At 37.2% G+C, this 19277-nt stretch overlaps 3 protein-coding genes across 6 annotated transcripts; 1 reads left to right on the top strand and 2 right to left on the bottom strand.

Moving 5' to 3' along the window:
- Window positions 1–1134: 1134 nt before the first annotated feature.
- On the bottom strand, window positions 1135–4514 carry mrm2 (mitochondrial rRNA methyltransferase 2). The gene is made up of 2 exons (XM_067477926.1): window positions 4134–4514; window positions 1135–3531 (listed from the first exon to the last, which is right to left on the bottom strand). Exons 1-2 carry the CDS (start codon window positions 4480–4482, stop codon window positions 3101–3103), a joined length of 780 nt encoding a protein of 259 aa, XP_067334027.1. The 5' UTR covers window positions 4483–4514; the 3' UTR covers window positions 1135–3100.
- A 661-nt stretch (window positions 4515–5175) lies between these two features.
- Window positions 5176–9220, top strand: nudt1 (nudix (nucleoside diphosphate linked moiety X)-type motif 1). 2 transcript variants are annotated; one of them, XM_067477831.1, is made up of 4 exons: window positions 5176–5336; window positions 5424–5580; window positions 7289–7452; window positions 8840–9220. In XM_067477831.1, the coding sequence occupies exons 2-4, from the start codon at window positions 5429–5431 to the stop codon at window positions 9010–9012; spliced, it is 489 nt and encodes a 162-aa protein (XP_067333932.1). In that variant the 5' UTR covers window positions 5176–5336; window positions 5424–5428; the 3' UTR covers window positions 9013–9220. The 2 variants fall into 2 exon arrangements, with proteins under 2 accessions (XP_067333932.1, XP_067333933.1); XM_067477832.1 differs by having other exon boundaries at window positions 5184–5336; window positions 7307–7452.
- Window positions 9218–18576, bottom strand: snx8a (sorting nexin 8a). 3 transcript variants are annotated; one of them, XM_067477829.1, is made up of 14 exons: window positions 18318–18576; window positions 18150–18216; window positions 17296–17442; window positions 16403–16532; window positions 15440–15630; window positions 15109–15229; window positions 13542–13678; window positions 13320–13400; window positions 13068–13228; window positions 12762–12891; window positions 12598–12666; window positions 11887–12036; window positions 11087–11236; window positions 9218–10741 (listed from the first exon to the last, which is right to left on the bottom strand). In XM_067477829.1, the coding sequence occupies exons 2-14, from the start codon at window positions 18153–18155 to the stop codon at window positions 10661–10663; spliced, it is 1554 nt and encodes a 517-aa protein (XP_067333930.1). In that variant the 5' UTR covers window positions 18156–18216; window positions 18318–18576; the 3' UTR covers window positions 9218–10660. The 3 variants fall into 3 exon arrangements, with proteins under 3 accessions (XP_067333930.1, XP_067333929.1, XP_067333931.1); XM_067477828.1 differs by having other exon boundaries at window positions 17296–17423; XM_067477830.1 differs by lacking the exon at window positions 17296–17442 and having other exon boundaries at window positions 18318–18575.
- Window positions 18577–19277: the final 701 nt, after the last annotated feature.

The raw sequence follows: 19277 nt of genomic DNA, 5'->3' as shown, positions 1-19277 counted from the left end.
TAAGATTTTATGAGAGCATGGATATAGAGAAAAAATACTTTTCCGACTTCAAAAAATTCAAAATAGACATTTTTCCATATGTGTGCAAGCTTTTAAGGGCAAATACCATCAGAGCAAACAGAAAGAAGCACATGTACGTATCTATTAAGAACTCACTCAAGTGAACACAATTTTATTCATAAGCTGTAAAGGAAATTACTATCCTCCAAAAGACTGTGTGGTAATGCACAGAAATGTCCAGGTGCTACTTGATTAAGGTGACACTAAGTGGCACCTAATTACACTCCTCTTCATCCTCTTAACTTAATCATATATTACCTTACACTTAATCTTACAGAAAACAGAGAGGATCCTACGAATATTTGAAGCTTGAAATATGTTGGAATCGGACATAGACTATATATTCAATCCAAATCATGTGTAGGATTTTTGTATGCATTGCTTTAATATTGTGAATCACATGAGACAAATAGAGGGTATACAAACATATTCATCTGAAGTAGTTTAAAATGATATTTTTGTGTGGCAGATTTGTTTTCAAATCGAGGTGATCATTGAGGCAATTACAGCATCTCAGCATCAGATCTGAATTTGAAATTAGAGGCTCTGCGACTGTTTTTCTCTCGTAATTTACTAATATTTACATCTGAACCTGCAGCTGGCCAGAGAAGACTGAATTAACCTATGAATGAATCATCATTCATCCTGAGCTCGAGTGTTCGGCTCCACTGGAATTTACATAAATCCCACAGTAATTTTGGCATAATTTAAATCTACATAGCAAAGGGCTGAATAATTAACAAGTAATGAGAAGTAAAATTGGTCATCTGTTCACATCTTTCACTATCCGCTTCATCAACAGGCGTGGCTGCTCCCATTCATTCCAAACAATAATCTTAAGAGGTCAATCCCCCTTTTCTGCAGAGGCATGAATGTTTCTGTTCATACTGTATTACTCTCCTCTCTTGAGACAGAACAGCCAAACATTCCCCATATTAATTTATTCATGTGAGCCATCTCTACCTTCACCGCCATAAATGCAACTTCATGTTTGATGAGGCTTCTAATTTTAATTTTGTGGAATCATCAGACTTTAAAGATTCATTTAGAAATAATCAGATTTTAATAAGAATGTTAATTTATCAGTTTATTAGCAGTTATTTTCATAAGGAATAAAGAGCTTCCAGTTATGCTGCGGGGAATGTGTATTCAGCTGGAAAAAGTCCCTAGAAATGTTCAGGCTACCCAAACAGAAAAGGAAGCCAATAACAATCTGAATTCGAGGGAAAACAGCTGTACAGTGTCCTGGCTAAGTTTGCTGAGAAGTAGCATTTATTTCCCTCCATACTACTGAGGATGAGGTGACAATGAGCTTATGAAGATGCTACTAAACGAGATAATGCAGCCATTTTGCACTGTTTTATGCTTCAGGTTTTCCATCAAACATTAAGGGCGAACTCTACGAACACTTTAAAGATATGACTCCAGTGAATTCTTGTTTACTTGTATTTTATTATTGAATGTAAAAGCAATCCTTTTGCAGTTTAGAGGGCAAAAAAATATATTGTCTCCCCCCACATATTCTTAAGGTTTATGGAGCCAAAGTCATTACTTCCAGGTTTCTCTGTGCTCAACTAGCTTCTATAAATCAATGCAATCTGTCACTCAACATTTCTTTCATCTGTGTTTGTAGAAATGGGTTTGTTAAGCCAAAAAGTTGGTGCAAAAACTACAGCTGCCATGAAAATGTAGTTCATGTTCCATGAACATTATCATAACTGGATTTTGAAGGATTTGGGAATCTGGAGAAGAACATGGAAGTTTTAACTTCACTTCAGCTCTCTATATGAAAGACATTAACTAGCATCATGAAAATAATGTTCTAAATTAGTGCCTGTCTGAGAAATAATACACATTCATTAAACTAACACAAATGGCCAAACTGGTTTTCATGAGACCCAAAACAATGGATGCATTTTATTAAGGCTTTTCTTCATGGAGGGAACCTGGTGGCCCACAGGATGAAGTGCTCCTGGTCCAGCTGGGGTCTGTTTTGTTGCATGTCATTCCCCATCTCTGTCTGACAAAAATGCCCAAGAAAGGATAAAAGAGGAAGCAACTAAGCTATTTCAACATACATGAAAGTGTTTAAAGGAAAGGAGGCCCACTGAGGGTATGTCCAGAGCCCAAAAGTATGTGCCCGGCCCCTGCAACTGGACTGCCTGGACTTCAAGCAAACACTAACACTTATGACGTTTCAGATGTTTTATCAGCACAGCTATACTATGGATCCCCATATAGATTTTTGTGGTATCCAATAATAGGTTTACACTCTGATAGAAACATCCTTTATCCTCATTACCACTGGTTTGAAACTGGTCAGAACAGAATCAAATCAGCATGAATAAGCACAGAAACAAATAAGAATGAACAGTTCTTTTCTAGTGATTTAAGCTAGAATTTTAGAAGAAAATCTGTTAACTGGCCTGAAACCATTTTCCCAGGAAATGGCCATCTCTCGACTGTCAGAGAGCAGAGCCCAACAACACTTGCATAGTGCCAAGCTTCAGTATCATCCCACTTCCCATTAGTCATGCTGGATGTGACTGTTATGTGTTAGGTTTTCCCTTCATAAACTCTCAATGAGAGAATGATTACATATTTCTACATGGCTGGCAGTGCAAATTATTAGCTTTAAGCAGCACCGGTAAATGACTTTCTGTAACAAAGCAAATCCCAAACTGTGTGTAAAACAAACACTGTCTGGCAAACAATAAGTTAGTAGGAAATACAGCACTGGCCTCTTGAGAAATGTCACACTCATGACTCTCGCATAGGTTTTACATATTACTGATTTACTGTTAGTAATGTGTTAAGTTACAGAGAGCCAGCAACAGTGTGTGGTGTGGCTGTGCAGTTGTGAGCTTTACTGATGCCTCAACAGTGCCACCTTTTGATCAAAGCTATGAAGTGAGCATCAGCTTTTGATCTATTTTCTCATCAAAAACAAAAAGGGCTTCTCTATTGATGCTCAAAAAACATAAATTGACCAAGCTGTTAATTTTAGAATTTGCTTTGGGAAAATAAAAGACAAGTACAGTCATTTTGCTGGCTTTCTGTATGTTCTAGCGAGGAAATATCTCTCAGCTGAATCCATCCTGCTGGCCCTTGGCTTTATAGTCCGAACACTATTAAATGAACTCAAGAGCTTCTCCTGGAGTTTATTAACAAGGAACCCATCCCAGTATTTACAAAGCAGTGAGCCTCCTGGCCGTAAAATCTTTTCAGCCAAGTCTATCAAAGACAAACACATCGCAACAAGTTTCTCATGGTCCATAATTTGAAAACCGCTAGCGTTGGGTGCCATGTCACTCAGGATGACATGAGCCTGGTTGTTGGGGAGCAGTGCCAGCAGCTTAGCGTGTGTGGAAGGGTCGGTGACATCATGACTGGACAGGAAGTAGGCACCGTCTAAAGGTGGTATGTTCAGTAGATCAATTCCAACGACTGTGCCATGTGGTAACTCTGGATCTAGGAATATTTAAAAAAAAAAAACTGACGATAATCCAGTGAGAACTATTAAAATACTGTAGTTAAAGTTTGCTTGTTTAATTGATCACTAGTTCTGAATAAAATCCCTAATGGTTAGAGAAGTGACCTTGTGACTGTAAAGTTGCCAGTTTCGTCTCTTGACCAGCAGAATAAAAACACACATGGAGACATAGGTTCTTTTGACCCAGCTGCTCAGTGGGCTCAGTACATTTACACACTCAATACATCTACAATCTGAGTAGATGTATTAGTTTGCCTTCAGGTGAAAATCAGGCGTTTCTTCTGAATGGAATGAAGTTTAATTAAAAATTGTTGTATTAAGACATGTTTTTGATTTGATAGAATTAGTCAAAACTTTGTTATTTATAAATGTATATTAATTTAAATCTATTTGTTTCTCCAATAGGCTATTATCCATAATTGCATCCACCTACTGTATTTTTTACATTTTAGTCAGTAATGGCAGAAATGTTGGATTGCTTTATTTGGCCTATGGCTATAGTGAGCACACTTTCTGTGTTCTACACTGTCAGAACACAGACCGGTGCCCTCGTCACATGTACACCTGTCTCTCCTTTTACCTGTCCCGGCTGAGTTGACCCTCTGGACTGCCACCTGGCTCCAGGCTCCAGGTGCAGCTCCGCAGTCCACCACACTGAATCCCGGCTGTAACAGCTTGAACTTGTCATCTATCTCCAGCAGCTTGAAGGCGCTTCGGCACCGAAAGTTTTGGGCGTGAGAAGCTTTGACGTACGGGTCTCGGAGCTGTCGTGTTAGCCAGCGTTGCTCCGCCGGGGTTCTACCTTTTAACTTCTTCATTAAACATGAAGATGTGTGGACACATCTCCTTCGCAGAGAGAAGAACCACATTGTTTTTGACTTGATTTCCCGTGTGCCTAACTGCGCTTGCGGGGAAATACAACTTGTCATTGGTTAAAGACAAACTGTGTGATCCCTAAAGATGTCACCTTACTGCAAAGTACTGAGAACAATAGTTCCTACCTATGATAGTCGCTTACATTTCATTATCACAAAGATTACTGACAATGTAATCAGCAATTCCCAACTAGACTAATGTAGTAATTCCTTACTGTTTAAAATACATTCCTTTCTTATTGCAGTAGTTGTAGCTTTAAATACATTTTAGAGCTTGTACTTCAACTTGAGTATATAATTTGCAGTGGTACATCTAGTTGATGTATAAATGTAATTAAATATAAAATAAATTGTAAATAATTTATAAATATTTGAATAATAATTTGCATAATTTTTTTGCATTTTCAATAACACTGGAATATTTTAAAGTAACGAGTGTACACCGATGAGGCATAAAACCATGACCACCTATGCAATCTAGTTCAACACAATACACTGGATCTGCTATGAATTCCATTTACAGGGTTATCATTTTTTCTAAGTTGAAACGGTCAAAAAGGTGATAGGGTGGCTAGGGGAGTCGAGTGCATTATAAGAGAGGTTTTGACCACCTCATTCATTGTAAATAGGTTGCATTTAATTGCACGGGTGGTCATAATGTGGTCATAATGCCTGATCGGTGTATGTCTGCAGTTTCTAGTCGAGCAGATTTTAACCCAACACAATGTCTGATCTTTATAGCAAACGATAGACCTGCTGATGCCAGTCTTGCGGGCATCAGATCTGTCCGCGTTTTTACGTTTCAATCCACGTTTTTACGTATCAGAGTGTCATGTGACGCTGTCTGTAGAGGTGAACGCGGGAAAAAAAGAATAAGTTTAACACATATTTAGGGCAGAAAGTATTCGGTAAGGCAAGGACGAGCTGACCTGCCAGCGACTGTTGCTTAACATTATGTCTTTGTTGGCTTTATGTAACCTTCCTCCTTCCTCCAGGTGAGATGTTGAACCCCAAGCTGCTGACACTGGTGCTGGTGGTCCAGCCGGGCAGGGTGCTGCTGGGCATGAAGAAGCGAGGCTTTGGGGCTGGGAAGTGGAACGGCTTCGGGGGCAAAGTTCAACCTGGAGAGGGAATCGAAGACGCTGCAAAGAGGTAAATTACCCAAGTAAACTCAGGTTTTCATTTAAGAGTCAGACAGTGTGTGGCCGTGTCTGTGTTGAAACAAAGCAGTGAAAGCTGCAGAGAAATGTGTCTTTCTACCTCACTGGGTGCAAATCCTTCTCATTTCTTACTTTTCTGGTATGTGTTTCACTATGCACTGTAGTCCCCCCAGAAGCACAATAGGTTTGGTAAGATTTGGTTGATTCCACAATCAATTTTTAGCTCTACAGTGTATAATATGTAACACTTGGTACTTGCATTCATTTAATAAAAACATTACACAAGCTGGAAACCAACAACTTTCTTTATTGTTACAGCACAGGCAGTATTAGGTGGAGTACAGCATTAGGTGGAGGATAGAAAACTGGGAACATATGAGAAAAGTATTGTAGAGGTGATCTTACTCGAATCTGACGTTTCAGCACTTCACTCCGGAGATCGTTGTTAGACAAACATTGAACATTTATTGTACATGCTTCTCAACTTAGCCGATAACAGATCAATTGTACATACAACTTTAAGCCCAGTGATCTCACAAGCACGTTCACTAGCAGTTTCATCAAACAAGTTTCTCAAAGTATGTCTGAACTCACAGGACTTGCAGAACTCGGTAAGAAACCGTGTGCCACTAGAGCTAAACCTTTTTCTTCTGCCTTGTTGCGGTCCACCTCCTTCTTGTTGTCAGTTCCTCTGCTTCTGCTATCGTGTCACATCTGCACCCTACAGTAGCTGAGTTGAACTGCATCTCTCTTTAACAAACCCTTAGCGTTGCATTGTTTCCTTGACCACTGGTCAACAACCTAAAAGGTAAACTACAAAGACAACCATCAAATGTAAACTATCAAAGCCATATAATGTCACTAATGACATCTTCAGTACACAGACATATCACAAACACACATTACATAAAACAATTACATTACACATAGACACACATTACATAAAACAAATAACTAAACTGTTGACCCTTGATTGGCTCATACAAGTATAAAGTTAAGATGTGAGTTTATGCTTTTTGCAAGCTTAATACGATAAATGAAAGAGTCTGTACTGTATCATCAGCAGGAAGTTCTTTCCAAAGCTACAGGAAAAACCCTTAAGGCAATCAGGCTCTGTCACGAGTTGTTTTCTGCCAAAAATGAAAAGAGCTGCTTAGTGTAAAGAAATCTGAATAAATCAGTCACGTCATGGTATTTTGTTTGTCACAGTTTAGAACAAAAATAACTCTAAATAAACTAAATACTGGTGCATGCAGGCTCCCATTTGTAGATTTATGTGTAAGTATAGTTGTGTTTGCTGCATCGTTTTGTTATTTTATTATTATTAATAAAGGAGGCAAAAATGTTTAAAATCAAGTGTTGTGACTGAAAATATTTAGACAAAATCAACTAGTGTACATATACTTTGTGATGTGTGTGTGGTGTTCAGATAAAACTAATGGAAAAGATTCAAATCTTGTAATAGTGTTTCATACAATGTATTAAAGTTAAATTCTTTGAGAATGACATTGTCATTGAGTCAGCTATAGATAAGCATTCCTGGTCACACAATTGTAGCTCATTTTAAAATAAGTTTTATTTTTACATTTTTGACTCTATGACACACCAAGTCACCACTTTACCATTTTTAGTTGCTATGACGTGTCTTGGTAATGTTTACTGTGAGCTTGTTTTTAAAATATGCATAATCCAAATTTTAGTTCATCTTTTATTTTTAGAGAACTGCAAGAAGAAAGTAGTCTGACAGTGGATGTTCTCGAGAAGGTCGGAAACATCAAGTTTGAATTTATCGGAGAAACTGAGCTACTTGACGTCCATATTTTCAGAGCCGACACTTACAAAGGAGAACCAGCAGAATCAGATGGTACGTTCTTTCACTACACCGCAGTTTTCACTATGTTTTATGTTTAGTGAAGTATTCAGGTATATTTTTAAACTAAATTTAAAAAATTAAGAGATTTTATAAGTGAATAGTGTTTGATAATAAAATGTGATAATTTTGCAATGACAGTAACTTGTAATATTAAAAAACATTTAAGTGGTTAATTTAAAAAGAGCAGTGCCACTTGTTCCAGCCGTTTTAATGCGTTTTCGAGCTGAAGAGGAACTCTCTGTTATTGTTGTTCACAATTCCAAGTAACTGAAGTGTTAAAACTCCCTTATAAGTGAATTTTTCTATTTTTACGGTTAGTTCCTCTTAATCTTGACTTCCTTTTACAGTATGTTACTTTAATGCCAGAGTCCCTGGAGAAGAAGGAGAAGGAAAAGTTTTTGGTTTGCAATAAAATGTTAAAGCAGGGTGAAATCCAGAGACACACAAGAAGCATTTGCTCATGGAGGAGTCAGGAGATCAGGACAAGTTTCACAACCACAGGTTTGAATGTGAAAATGCACTAACGTTCAGTGAAAACTGAGAGGATGAAGCTGAGTTAAGACTGACTTCATGAGGCAAGAATGAGCAGATTATATCCATAACTATGGATAAAGTGTGATAAGTATGAAGTTTGTAGATTTGGGAGCAGTGTTGGCATGTTTGAGACATTTGCACATGCAGAGGTTACAAATGAGGTAACCAAATTATGTACCACCTAGTAAGGAAAATCATGCCCAAGTTGAAACAAGTTATTTTGATTTTGGGAAAAGAGTCAGTTTCACCCAGACTTCATGTAATTTAAAACCTAGCACGGTTTGAAATTTTTGGGTTTGTTGATTCTTTTCATATAAGTATTATTTTGATGCCACTGTCATTGGGTAGATCCCTGGTCCCAGCTATATGTCGAAGTGTCTCCAGGCAGGACACTGAACCCCCAACCGCCCGTTCCCATCCCCAGCTGTGCAGTGCCGGTCCAAGCCTGGCAAAAATTGGGGAGGGTTGCGTCAGGAAGGGCATCTGGTGTAAAAACTGTGCCAAATCACCATGCGGAAGATGATCCGCTGTGGCGACCCTGAACTCGCAGGATAAGCCGAAAGGACAATAAAATAATAATTTTGATGGCACTGTCAGTTAAAAGGACAGGTTCACACATTTTTAAGTCCTTTTTAGATGAGTAATCGCATACAAATCAAATATAAGATAAGGGACAAAAATCCAGAGTCCTCATTATGTTTGACATTTATTGGCTGACAGGAGATGAGTTGGAAATAGTTTATTTTTGCATTCTAATATAACAATGTCTTATATGATATTTCAAAGTTCCTGAAGTCCTAAAAGAATGATGATAAAATATAGATATTATTTTCTCGTTTTCCAGAAATGAGGCCACAGTGGTTTGAATGTGACAAAATTCCATTCAGTCAGATGTGGGCTGATGACATCCTGTGGTTTCCTTTGATGCTCCAGAAAAAGAAATTTGTTGGATACTTCAAGTTTCAGGGTCATGAAATGATTCTAAGCCACAAACTGGAGGAGGTGGAGGAGCTGTGATACAACATATTCATGTGAAGTGCTCTTTATTCCATTTCACCCGAAGGACACATCACTTAAGGACTTAAAACGTTGTGTAAGTGTACACGTGAAGAAATCACGTGATAGAAATGTGATAAAACTTTTTTTTTTCAACATATCAGCTGAAAACTTAGTTGTCAATCCTGATTTCCACGATACATAATAAAATTTAAACACCGAAAAGTGATTTTTAGTTTCCTCCTTTTATTTTTCAGGATAACTGATACAAAACAGTTAAGCATGATTTTATTTTCTGTATATATTTACAGTATCTACAGCAATACCTTTATTGGTTTTGTATTTTGTGCATAGTTTATATTTTGTGATTCCCATTACATTTGTTGCAAAATGTGTTTCATACATTATTAGTTTCTTCATAAAATAAAAGTTGAACTACACAAACTATACTCATTTACATATTGGCATTCATGTCAACACAGTCAGTTTGGTGTGGTTGTGATGAAATCAGATGGTGACGACTAGTGAGGTAATTTTTAAAACAGGAGTTTAAATAAATGTCAAATTGTCCTTTTTTCCCCCGATGTTTTGATTAAGTATATGTGACCCTTCACATGTGCATCCCTGTTTTCATTTCATGTCTGAGAATTAGAAAGGTGGTGGAAAAGCAAAGAAAAAATATCCAGATTGTGTGTTTTCATATACACAATATTTGACTAATTTAAGCTGTGATAGCTGCAGTAGTGCCCTGCCAGGTAGGGTAGTCACCATGTATGGAGTGATAAGCCCTACAACGTTTCTGTGAAATAAAGACAGAAATTTAAAAAAAATAAATAAAACCTGTAGGAATTCTGTCATATTCTATTTAGTCATAATCTAGTTTAAGTAAATGTATCATCTATCTTTGGTAATAAATCAATAACCTTAGTCTTAATATTAATATATTATGCTACTTGCAGCAGAGTACATCTTATAAAACTCCAATCTCTGCCCTTTGTAGCATCCTACTCAGCTTATAGTAAAAAATGGGGAGTTTCACAATTTAAGCAAGGAAGACAAAGATGTTATTCAATGTAAACAGTAAGAAAAAGCACATTTCTTTAAAAACAAAAAATAAAGTATGCTGCTAAACATCCTAAATAATAATCTAAACATCTGTATCTAAATACAATAATAATTTTAAAGTTGTTTTAAAGTTTTAAAGTTGTTATGTGAAACCAAAAACCTATAGCTGGAGATTTAGATGAGAATAATACCATATTTTAATAAAGATATTTTTCTCAACTATCTTAGTGTAGAAAACCTCTTAAATGCTTAAAAATCTGTGCTTTAGCAAATATATTAGGATCATCCTTCGTGTATTTTGGTTAATTAAAGGTAATTTAGAAATGAGCATTATATCCTCATAAAGGAATACATACAGTAAACTACCTCACAAGCACACTGTCCCTTTCAATCCAAGGTGATACGATTGGTAATAAAACTCAAAATGTGAGAAGCCTTGTACATTAAAAACCTAAATAGAATGTATATTAAACAAGTTATAAAGGGAAAAACATTGTGCAGTTTAGGTTTGTTTTTTGTTTTTGTTTTTTTTGCTTTAGCTCAAAGAGCAGAGTTTATGATTCTCATCAGTGTTTCTCTTCTACTTCACATGCACATTTAGGATTCAGATGGTCGGTCTCAATCCATTATCATCACCAAAGAGACAGCCAAGCTTTGGCTGGAGTTCATTCCACACCTGTCCCATCTGTGGGAAAAAAAGCGAAAAGTCACTTTATTTTATCTACATTTTCTTAACAAAATTCCTGCAGTAGCACTGAACACAAATATAATACACTGCTGAAACATTTTGCTTAGTGTTGTGCGGGTTTACAAACCTTTGAAATTAGAAGAAGTTCAGTAAATTTATATTCATGAACATCTGCAGAAGCCTTCTAAAAATGTTCACAAGTTGAAACATAACTGAAAATATCAGCGCCTTACTTGGATTTTAAAGCTGGAAATGGTATATGTGTGCATGTGAAATCTAAACCCACTTATGTCAACATGACTAAGTTGTGTAAAAACTTTGTTTCCAGACGAGCAGTCTCACCTCTTTGTGTCCTTGAACCTGGGAGTTAACAAAAGCCCCAAGAATGTGGGACGTGATTGGGAGGTAAGAGAAGATAAGCTGCGTCTCTTGGTGGAGGCAGAACAGGGAAAAGTAGTTACGCAGCTCCATGGTCTGAATGGCATTTTCTTGCTAGTAACACAATAAAAAAAAAAAAAAAACACAGAATAAAATCCTGACCTTTTATCAAATTAAGATTGCAATCTGACATTTTTTTGGTGGGCATTCAGAAATCTTAATGTTTGCACTCAATCGAGTAAAATGGGTTAAACAAGACAAGACTGATAAGGCTCTGCTCAGTGAAAGTCCCCACATTTAGCTCACAACTAAAATATAGATTAATCTATTTCACGGGACCTTTTAAGCATGTACAGTCTAAAGTTGCAAATCGTAGTCCTATTTACACCCTGTGACATTTAAAAAATGCAGTATAGCTAATATTAGTGATTCATACAGCACCAGAGTTAAATAAGTCCATTTAAAATCACTGTGTTTTCATTTGTCTTTTAATTCTTTGCAAGTGAAAGTTTATAACTTATTCAACTTTTGTAACCCGCACCTCTTCACTGAAGTTGTCAATGGAAATAAACTGCAACAAGAAAATGAACTATAAATACTTCAGCAGCCATTAGTAGTGCTGATACTCACAATTTGTGAAAATGTCTAAATTCAACTTATGACAGAGTTTAGTACAAAGATAATGGTGCAAATGTGGCAAATGTGGCAACAGGAACATTCAGGCCAGTGTTTAATCAGGGAGCATCCTGAAAGAGATTCAGCACCTGAACAATTCTTGATTCGAGCTGCTCCACAGACGCCTGCTCTTTAGGCTGAACGGTTGCGCTCATCATCTGCCTCTTCATCACACTGTATTTGTGCAGCGCTTTCTGGTGCTCGTGGAGCACGCCCTTCTCATGACGCTCACACAGATCCTAGAGGAAAACACAGTGTCACATAACAGCACTTCTTACTGGGTTTAAAAGGGCAGGGCACCATGCTGCACAACACAGCAGCTAAAAGATACTTATTTCTGTACAAATTATGAAATGATTGTAACCATATACTACAGATAGATTTAAGAAGTTTGAGAACATTTAGGATAGGAATAAAAAATGGCACTTTATCTGATCACTTGTTAAATTTGAACAATCCACCCACTATTAAAAAAGCAACACTTCCAAGTGTGGAAGAGTTGTTAAATGTATCATCACATAATCTCCTGGAGTTAGTACCTAACTGAAACTGAATTGACTGTAACTACACAGCTATTTATTATTTCTCCCTCAGAAAACACACTGGTGTTATTGCACTGATTTACAAAAAAAAAAATTCTCCATTTCATACACTAAGCATCCCTAACCTGCAATCTGAAACAAACATCCAAACAACATCACCTTTTATAAAAGGTTGGGGTATTCCTGCAGCAGGGCTCACGTTAAATGAACACAGAAAAAAAAAGGCAAAAAAAAAAAAAGGAACTGAAACTGACTTACTTTGTATGACTGCAACAGATCCAGGAAAATATTTAGTTTTTCTACCACGTCATCCTCTTCCCGTCTACCCTGAGGACATTAGCAAAACAACATTTATTACCCAGTGCCAGTTTTGGACAAGCACAGCAGAGCAAGTGGTGTGGATAAAGGACTGAGGGCTGTACCTGCTGAGCAGCTTTGTCAGACAGCACAGAAAACTCCACAGACAGACTCTTTAGAGACTGACGCAGGGTCCCCCAGGTGCTTTTTGAAGAGGCCAAGGAGGGAAGAGACGACGCATCTGAGCCCAGTGCACTGCAGAAAACAGCATTACAGGGACAGAATCTAATATTGTAGTGTGTTTTCAGCCAAACTCATTTCAAACTAACAATCACGAAAGAGACAAGGATTTGCATCCTATTACATTTGCTTTCTCAGTCCCAAACCTCTGGATTCAACAGAAAGGCTGTATAACCATAATAATGAAATACCTGAGCTCTTTGCCAAACAGGAGGAGATCAGTTGCATTCTCCTTAGAGCGCTCTGCCATTTTCTCAGCTCTGTCCCGCAGCTTCTGGAAGCTGTTGTGGATATTTCTAATCAGTTCTCTGCTTGTCGAGAACTGAGCCTGAATGTCAGCTGGAAGATATTCCTACAAAACAGATCAAACAAATGTTTAAATACAAGTAATTATTTGCAGGGAAACTAGGTAAGGAGTCTTCATTTGTGCATCCGAAACAAACCTTTGCCTGGGTTGCAATTCTATTGGTCATGAACTCATCACCTGTTTTCTTGCAAGTATCACGCAGCTTAGTCTGAACATCCTGTTTGGAAAGAGATGAGGAGTGGGTGAGGGGAAAAAAACAGAGTTGTCAGAACAGGATGTCAGTCATCATGATGATAATGCTTATTGTGCAACAGCTGAGGCCACAAAAACCAGGCAGCAGGTTTCAGAAACTACATACAGAACCACTGAAGGTGAGAAAGGTCTTGACCAGCTCATCCTCTGTGAAGAAAGGGTGTCGTGCCACCAAGTTAATGAATCTGCCAAGTCCACGTCTCCTCCCCTCAATAAAGTCACGCTCAGAGACTGAGGTCAGGACTATCAATGGATAACAGAGAAAACAAAAAAAGCTAATATTAAAGTATTTTAGTAGGGAAGAGCCTGGAGTGTTTACACTGATAGGGTTAAGGAGGCTATAAACGGGCAGAGAGTATTTGTGTGGGACAAAAGTATGCCAGCCTCTAAGACTTTAATGGGGAAATGAGAGTCATGTGTTTGTATGAATGGGATGGGATGAATCACATGTAACTACTTCCTCCTAAGTCTTTTGTAGCTCAAGAGGAAGTTGTGCGAGACCTGGTTAATAGCCTTGAGTGATGTCACTTGAGGCCATGTTAAATAGAACTGAAAACTACGTGTTTGAAAATGGAAAAAATCTGGAGAACAGGAATTAGGAACAAGTGAGTGTATTTGCCTAAAGAAATTGCTCTGGTACAAGTTGAAGTACCACTTCAAATTCTTTACTTAAGCTGAAGTACAAAAGTACATGATATAAAATTTACTTGTACAAAAGTACAAGTACTCCAGTGAGTAAAACGTATTTTAAATACTAAGGAATTTGATGCTGTTAATAACAGGAATGTAAAAGTCTAGACCAGATTATTTCCACAAACTTTTAAAAGGAAAAAATAATGGAAAAGAAAAGTTACAGTAATTAATTAAAAATAACTGCTAAAGTTACCTAGTACTTTGGTCTGGAACAAATACTGAACGCCTGGTGATGTTTGTGCAGATTTTAATCAGCTTTGTACCTATGTAAAGTGTTTAACCAATTTTGTATAACGATTGTTCATCTGCAAAAAGTAACAAGTAATTAAAGCTGTAAAATTAATGTAGCGCGGTAATAGTACAATATTTTTTCTTATTGTAGTTGAGTAAAAATAGCCAAAAAATGGAAATACTCCAGTAAAGTACAAGCACTACAAAATCATACTGAAGTACAATGTACTTAGTTTCCTACCACCTCTGTTCCTAATCTCTATTTTAAAGTAAAGTATAGTAAAGTAAATTATAGTAGATGCCAGGCTTGGACAAGAAAGAAGAATGCATCAAATTGAAAATATATACATCTTTTATATGTTAAATCAGTGGAACGCTCTTTAACCCTGAGCTAAACATCAGTACACGAGGACAAAAGATCATTTTGGTGCATGGTGGATTCTCCTATGTAGTGTCTTTTTACTTGATCTTAAGATCTGAAATTAAGTTGTCTTTTATAGTGTTGTGCACAAATTTCGGTAACTTTTTCAGTCCAGATGATCATAAGGTAAGCAACCAGCTCACATCACCTAAACTAAAAAAAAATCCTCCTGATAATATCATCTGTAGGACTTTTTCATTTAGAATCAAAGGGTATTTTGAAACAGTGAAGGCTACGGACAGTTTAACGCCACTCATATACATGTACGCCCTAAACTAAGACCACGAAACAAGTTGACAATGAGTGAAGTTGCCCTTTTATGACATACCTCCCTTTAACATCCTTTTAGGTGGCAGTGCTGGCACCACTCTGTAGGCAAATCGCTGAAGCAAAACCTCATGGAAGACATCAAAATCACTATACCGTCGGTAAACCGATATTTTATAACGCTAAAAAACACACAAGCCACATTGTTACTTCCTCCCAATAAATTAATGTGAAGTTACATGAAACATAAACAACTGCTAAAACATAAATTTGAGCAAAAAAAGTGCAAGATGTTTATGATATATGCAGAGTCATGAAGCAACATTTTTAAATTTTCTTGGTTACTCCTAACACAATTATTTGTGTGTAGTAGGGTTTATAGGATTCCTTGCCTGGCTGGTGACCTGGTACTCAACATGCTTGAGGAACAAGCCCTTCTTCTCAGGTATGAGCTCCACGTGAACGGTGTCTCTGGCCAAAAGGTTGTCCAGCGTCTGGGATATTGTCAGTGTGTCCTCCTCAGCTGGCTGCATCCTCAATGTGGTCAGGTCCTTCGGATCACCTAGCTGAGGTTTTGGTAACTCTGTTGAGCACACAGCAAGCACCCATTTCTAATGTTTGTTTTTTGTGATTAGCGCAATACATCTATAAAGAAATGAATTTCCCAACTGTAAGGAATGTCGGTGTGAAAACTGCTTTTCTCTATTCAGCAGCTTGTCTGTGTCTGAATATTTGCCTCTGGCTAGCACAGTATTGAGCATATCATGCATGTGCTCTCTTATTTATCCCTTCCTGTAGGTTCCAAGAAGGCTGCGTTCTTAATGTAACATACTGTGAAAAATGCAGAAAACATGTTCTTTCACAGGTAAGGAAGTGGCATGAGGCTAGCCACACCTGAAAAAACAGACAGGGGCCTTAAATAATCACACAAGGGCTACTTCTATAATGGCTACTTCTATGAAAACCATAACACTCTCCTCCTATTATCTTCCCACTCACTATAAAAGAATGTAACACACAAAAATAGATTTGCTACCAAGGGAAACAAAGTAAAAGTAAAATTAATGCTGACTAAATTGAAATGCTGGCTTTTGTTTTACTGTGAAAAAAGGGGGTGGATTTTTTTTCATTTAAATTTGATCCAAATGCTATCACAAACAATCCATCTGTTGCTTTATAACGATCACTGTACAATTTGCAAACCTGTAAAACATGTAAACTTTTAATGAGCATAAAACCTTGGGTCTGTGTGAGCCAAAAAAAGATGAAAAACCTTGGACACACTAAGGAACTACCAAGCTACTCATTAAGCAAAACCTTTATTGCACAGTTGTCACTGTAGCAATGTCGCCTACCTTGTATGCAGTTTTCCAACAGTTTGGGGCTTGGTTGCTTCCCTTGTTGAGCAAGTGCAATCAAAGCAAGCGCTTTATAGAAGGACAACTTGCTCAGGAATCCATCTGTGGAGTCAACGTGCTCAGCAATCTGAGTGGGACAAAGACAATATGACCTGAAGGTCAGAGTTTCTCAGTCTGAGACGTATATTAAAATGTGGTTTGCATTCCTCTATGCAAAAAAAATGCTCACTAGACACAAAGGCAATGATATGATGAGGAGGTCAGAAAAAGGAAAATACTTGAGTCATTAACTCCCTCTGACATATACCACACAATTAGGGCAAGTTCAAAACAGTGATGTGGTGTCAAATTAAGCACTATCTCAAAGCATTAAATTAAAATGACAGGTTTCCAATTATTTAAAGCGAATGTAATATCATGTCTATAGTCTCCTCAAAGCTACTACCAGCTTCTTTTTCCCATGACATTGCACCGATATCTACATTATCTACATTGCCTAATAGTAAGTGACAAAACATCTTATCAGAATGAAACACATATTTGAGTTAGGATGTCACATACTCGACACTCAAGTGTTTGACCTATTGTTTTATACCTCTGATAACAATACTTTCAGACTGTTAGTTGTTAATTTATATTCAACTGAAAACCCTTGTGCTCAATGCTGCACCCTCCTCTGACTAGGTATAGAAAGAAGATTTATTAAATTCTGTTATTATTATTTACTGATTACTGATATTATTTACTGATGTTTTATTGACATGTGCTTCCTCCATTTCATAAAGCAGTACAGTTAACGCATATAAAGCAGTATTACAGCTTCTTAAAAACGGTCTCCTGCTGCAGCATCTTGATGTTCATCCTGCACTGGAAATGTATGGACCGCTCACCTGGCCCAAAACCGCCTTGGGGAGATCTGTCCTTTGGAGCAACCGTTGAAAAACTTCAACCTGCACTCTTTCATCTGTCCTATAGCGGACGGCCTCATATACTTCCCTGTAATAGGCAGGAACTGAGCCTAAAAGGAGGAACAACACCTGTAGGGCATCACAACCATCTAAATCTAAGTCACATGTAATCAGCAGCAAATAGTTCATCAAATATTAAGAGGCTCAAAATATTTTTCTATTTCAATGTGTGGTACCAAAAAACACTTTTTGTAGACCTACTGATTTTATATCCAAACACAGATTGGGGTATTAAAAGCATCAGCATGTTGCCTTGGGATACGCTGAAGCTTTTAAAATACCAATTTTTTCGACAATGCAAACGTTAGAATTCAGTGCATTAAGACTCTCATCACTGTGTGGATGATAAGATGAAGATGGTAAATCTCTGAGTATAGACCTGGTAATTTGTTGCTGGAGTATAGCAAAGACCAGCTGACAGGTTTCACGTGGCAGGAAAAAAGAAAACTTTTCTAAAACCTTTGGCCCCTATGACATTAAAGTAATGTGTATACCTAATACTCGATGGCAGTGGTCACCGAGTGAACATTAATATGTGAATCTAACTCAAATTAACTACAAATTAATGCTTTAAGGATGGAGCTATTTCATTCCGATTATATTGTACCCGAAGTTCTCATTAGTTCACGTCGAGAGCTCACAAGCCGGAATATCCACATTTTAACACAGTATTTCTACTATCCTGACACTGTAGCGCGACGCAAAACATTAAGGTAGCCGGGAATTGATGTGGAAAGGCCGTGTTAAAAAGACTATAATACGTTTTTTCACAGTACCTTCATTGATTTCTCCTGCCATGGTGCAGCCTGTCATGTGAGCACAAGAGCACCTCCGTGTGATTTCCTGCAGAAAAGAAAAAACAAGTAATTCATTTCTTAAAGTTGTAGCGAGCGCTGGTTAAAGTCCAAACCTGGAGTATTGGAGCATTATGAGCAGACACTCACATGCCCTGATAGATAATGAGTTTCTCATAGTGCGGCGATGATCGTGACTTCAACGTTTTGAATGTGTGAAGTGTCGCTGGAGCTTGTGTTTATCTTCCTGCAGCTCCGCTAAGCAGCTCTCACAATGTCGCCTATATTTCACCAAATAATCTGAGACATTCTGTCCTCTTAAGAATGGCTCTTAAGAACTATTTTTATCCTGGTTTCACTTGTGCAATTAATTTGGTTATGTTTTTTTTCTGTTCTTCCTCCTGCAAACTCACTGTTGAGGGTTGCAACCTCCAAGTGCCCAATGCAAATTTCAACTTCCTTTCCAAATTAGACTTGTGTAATATTGAAAAGCTGTAATGACAAATTACAAATTTGAAATCAAGTGTCACAGCTTTTCAACAGGCCATTTTGTTTACCTTTAATTGTAAACACAACATTTTTTGGTAGAGTTGTGATTTCAATTCCAAGTAAATTCCATTTACTTATACAAAAATAATTTATTTTAATGTTTAGTTTATCAAATTGCTTAAATTTATCTGTGTCGAGTAATTAATTATTCCATCATTAGAGTACTGTAAGTAACTAACCTGCAACCAATGAATATGTTAGTTATAAATACATCTATATAACTACATCTTCAATATTGTAAAGCTAGAAGCATTATTATTCCAGGTACCCAGAAACCAACCTAAACCCTAAAGCACGTTTAAATGAATTAGTAAATTGATAAAATAAAATAAAAAATGTTCATGTAGGGGCAATTTCAAGTTAGTTTGCAACAACTACTACTTTAGTTTTTTTTTATTAGAAAGGGGCTAATTGGCTAGCCTACTTATAAATTGATAGGCCTAATACTTGCAAACTAACTCGAAATTGACCCTACATTAATACTGTTTTAGTCAACTGACTATTTAATCAGATTTATCTATGTATTTATCTCTTAAGCACTTAATAATGACATTTCCCACA

The sequence above is a fragment of the Channa argus genome, chromosome 15 (genome assembly GCF_033026475.1).
Source record: "Channa argus isolate prfri chromosome 15, Channa argus male v1.0, whole genome shotgun sequence".
NCBI classification, from domain to species: domain Eukaryota; kingdom Metazoa; phylum Chordata; class Actinopteri; order Anabantiformes; family Channidae; genus Channa; species Channa argus.
The sequence above is the reverse complement of the archived record's forward strand: the minus strand, read 5'-3'. Positions and strand labels throughout refer to the sequence as shown.

What these genes read in the sequence shown, in the direction of transcription:
- mrm2 (XM_067477926.1), bottom strand. Translation starts at nt 4,482, where the DNA reads ATGACAAGTTGTATTTCCCCGCAAGCGCAGTTAGGCACACGGGAAATC. An exon ending in GGTCAACTCAGCCGGGACAG is followed by an intron (nt 3,532 to 4,133) that starts GTAAAAGGAGAG and finishes AAATATTCCTAG; the next exon opens with ATCCAGAGTTACCACATGGC.
- nudt1 (XM_067477831.1), top strand. Translation starts at nt 5,429, where the DNA reads ATGTTGAACCCCAAGCTGCTGACACTGGTGCTGGTGGTCCAGCCGGGC. An exon ending in ATCGAAGACGCTGCAAAGAG is followed by an intron (nt 5,581 to 7,288) that starts GTAAATTACCCA and finishes TCCAAATTTTAG; the next exon opens with TTCATCTTTTATTTTTAGAG. An exon ending in AGAACCAGCAGAATCAGATG is followed by an intron (nt 7,453 to 8,839) that starts GTACGTTCTTTC and finishes CTCGTTTTCCAG; the next exon opens with AAATGAGGCCACAGTGGTTT.
- snx8a (XM_067477828.1), bottom strand. Translation starts at nt 18,186, where the DNA reads ATGACAGGCTGCACCATGGCAGGAGAAATCAATGAAG. An exon ending in CTGTTTGGCAAAGAGCTCAG is followed by an intron (nt 12,892 to 13,067) that starts GTATTTCATTAT and finishes TGTTTTCTGCAG; the next exon opens with TGCACTGGGCTCAGATGCGT. An exon ending in TCGAATCAAGAATTGTTCAG is followed by an intron (nt 11,237 to 11,886) that starts GTGCTGAATCTC and finishes TTGTGTTACTAG; the next exon opens with CAAGAAAATGCCATTCAGAC.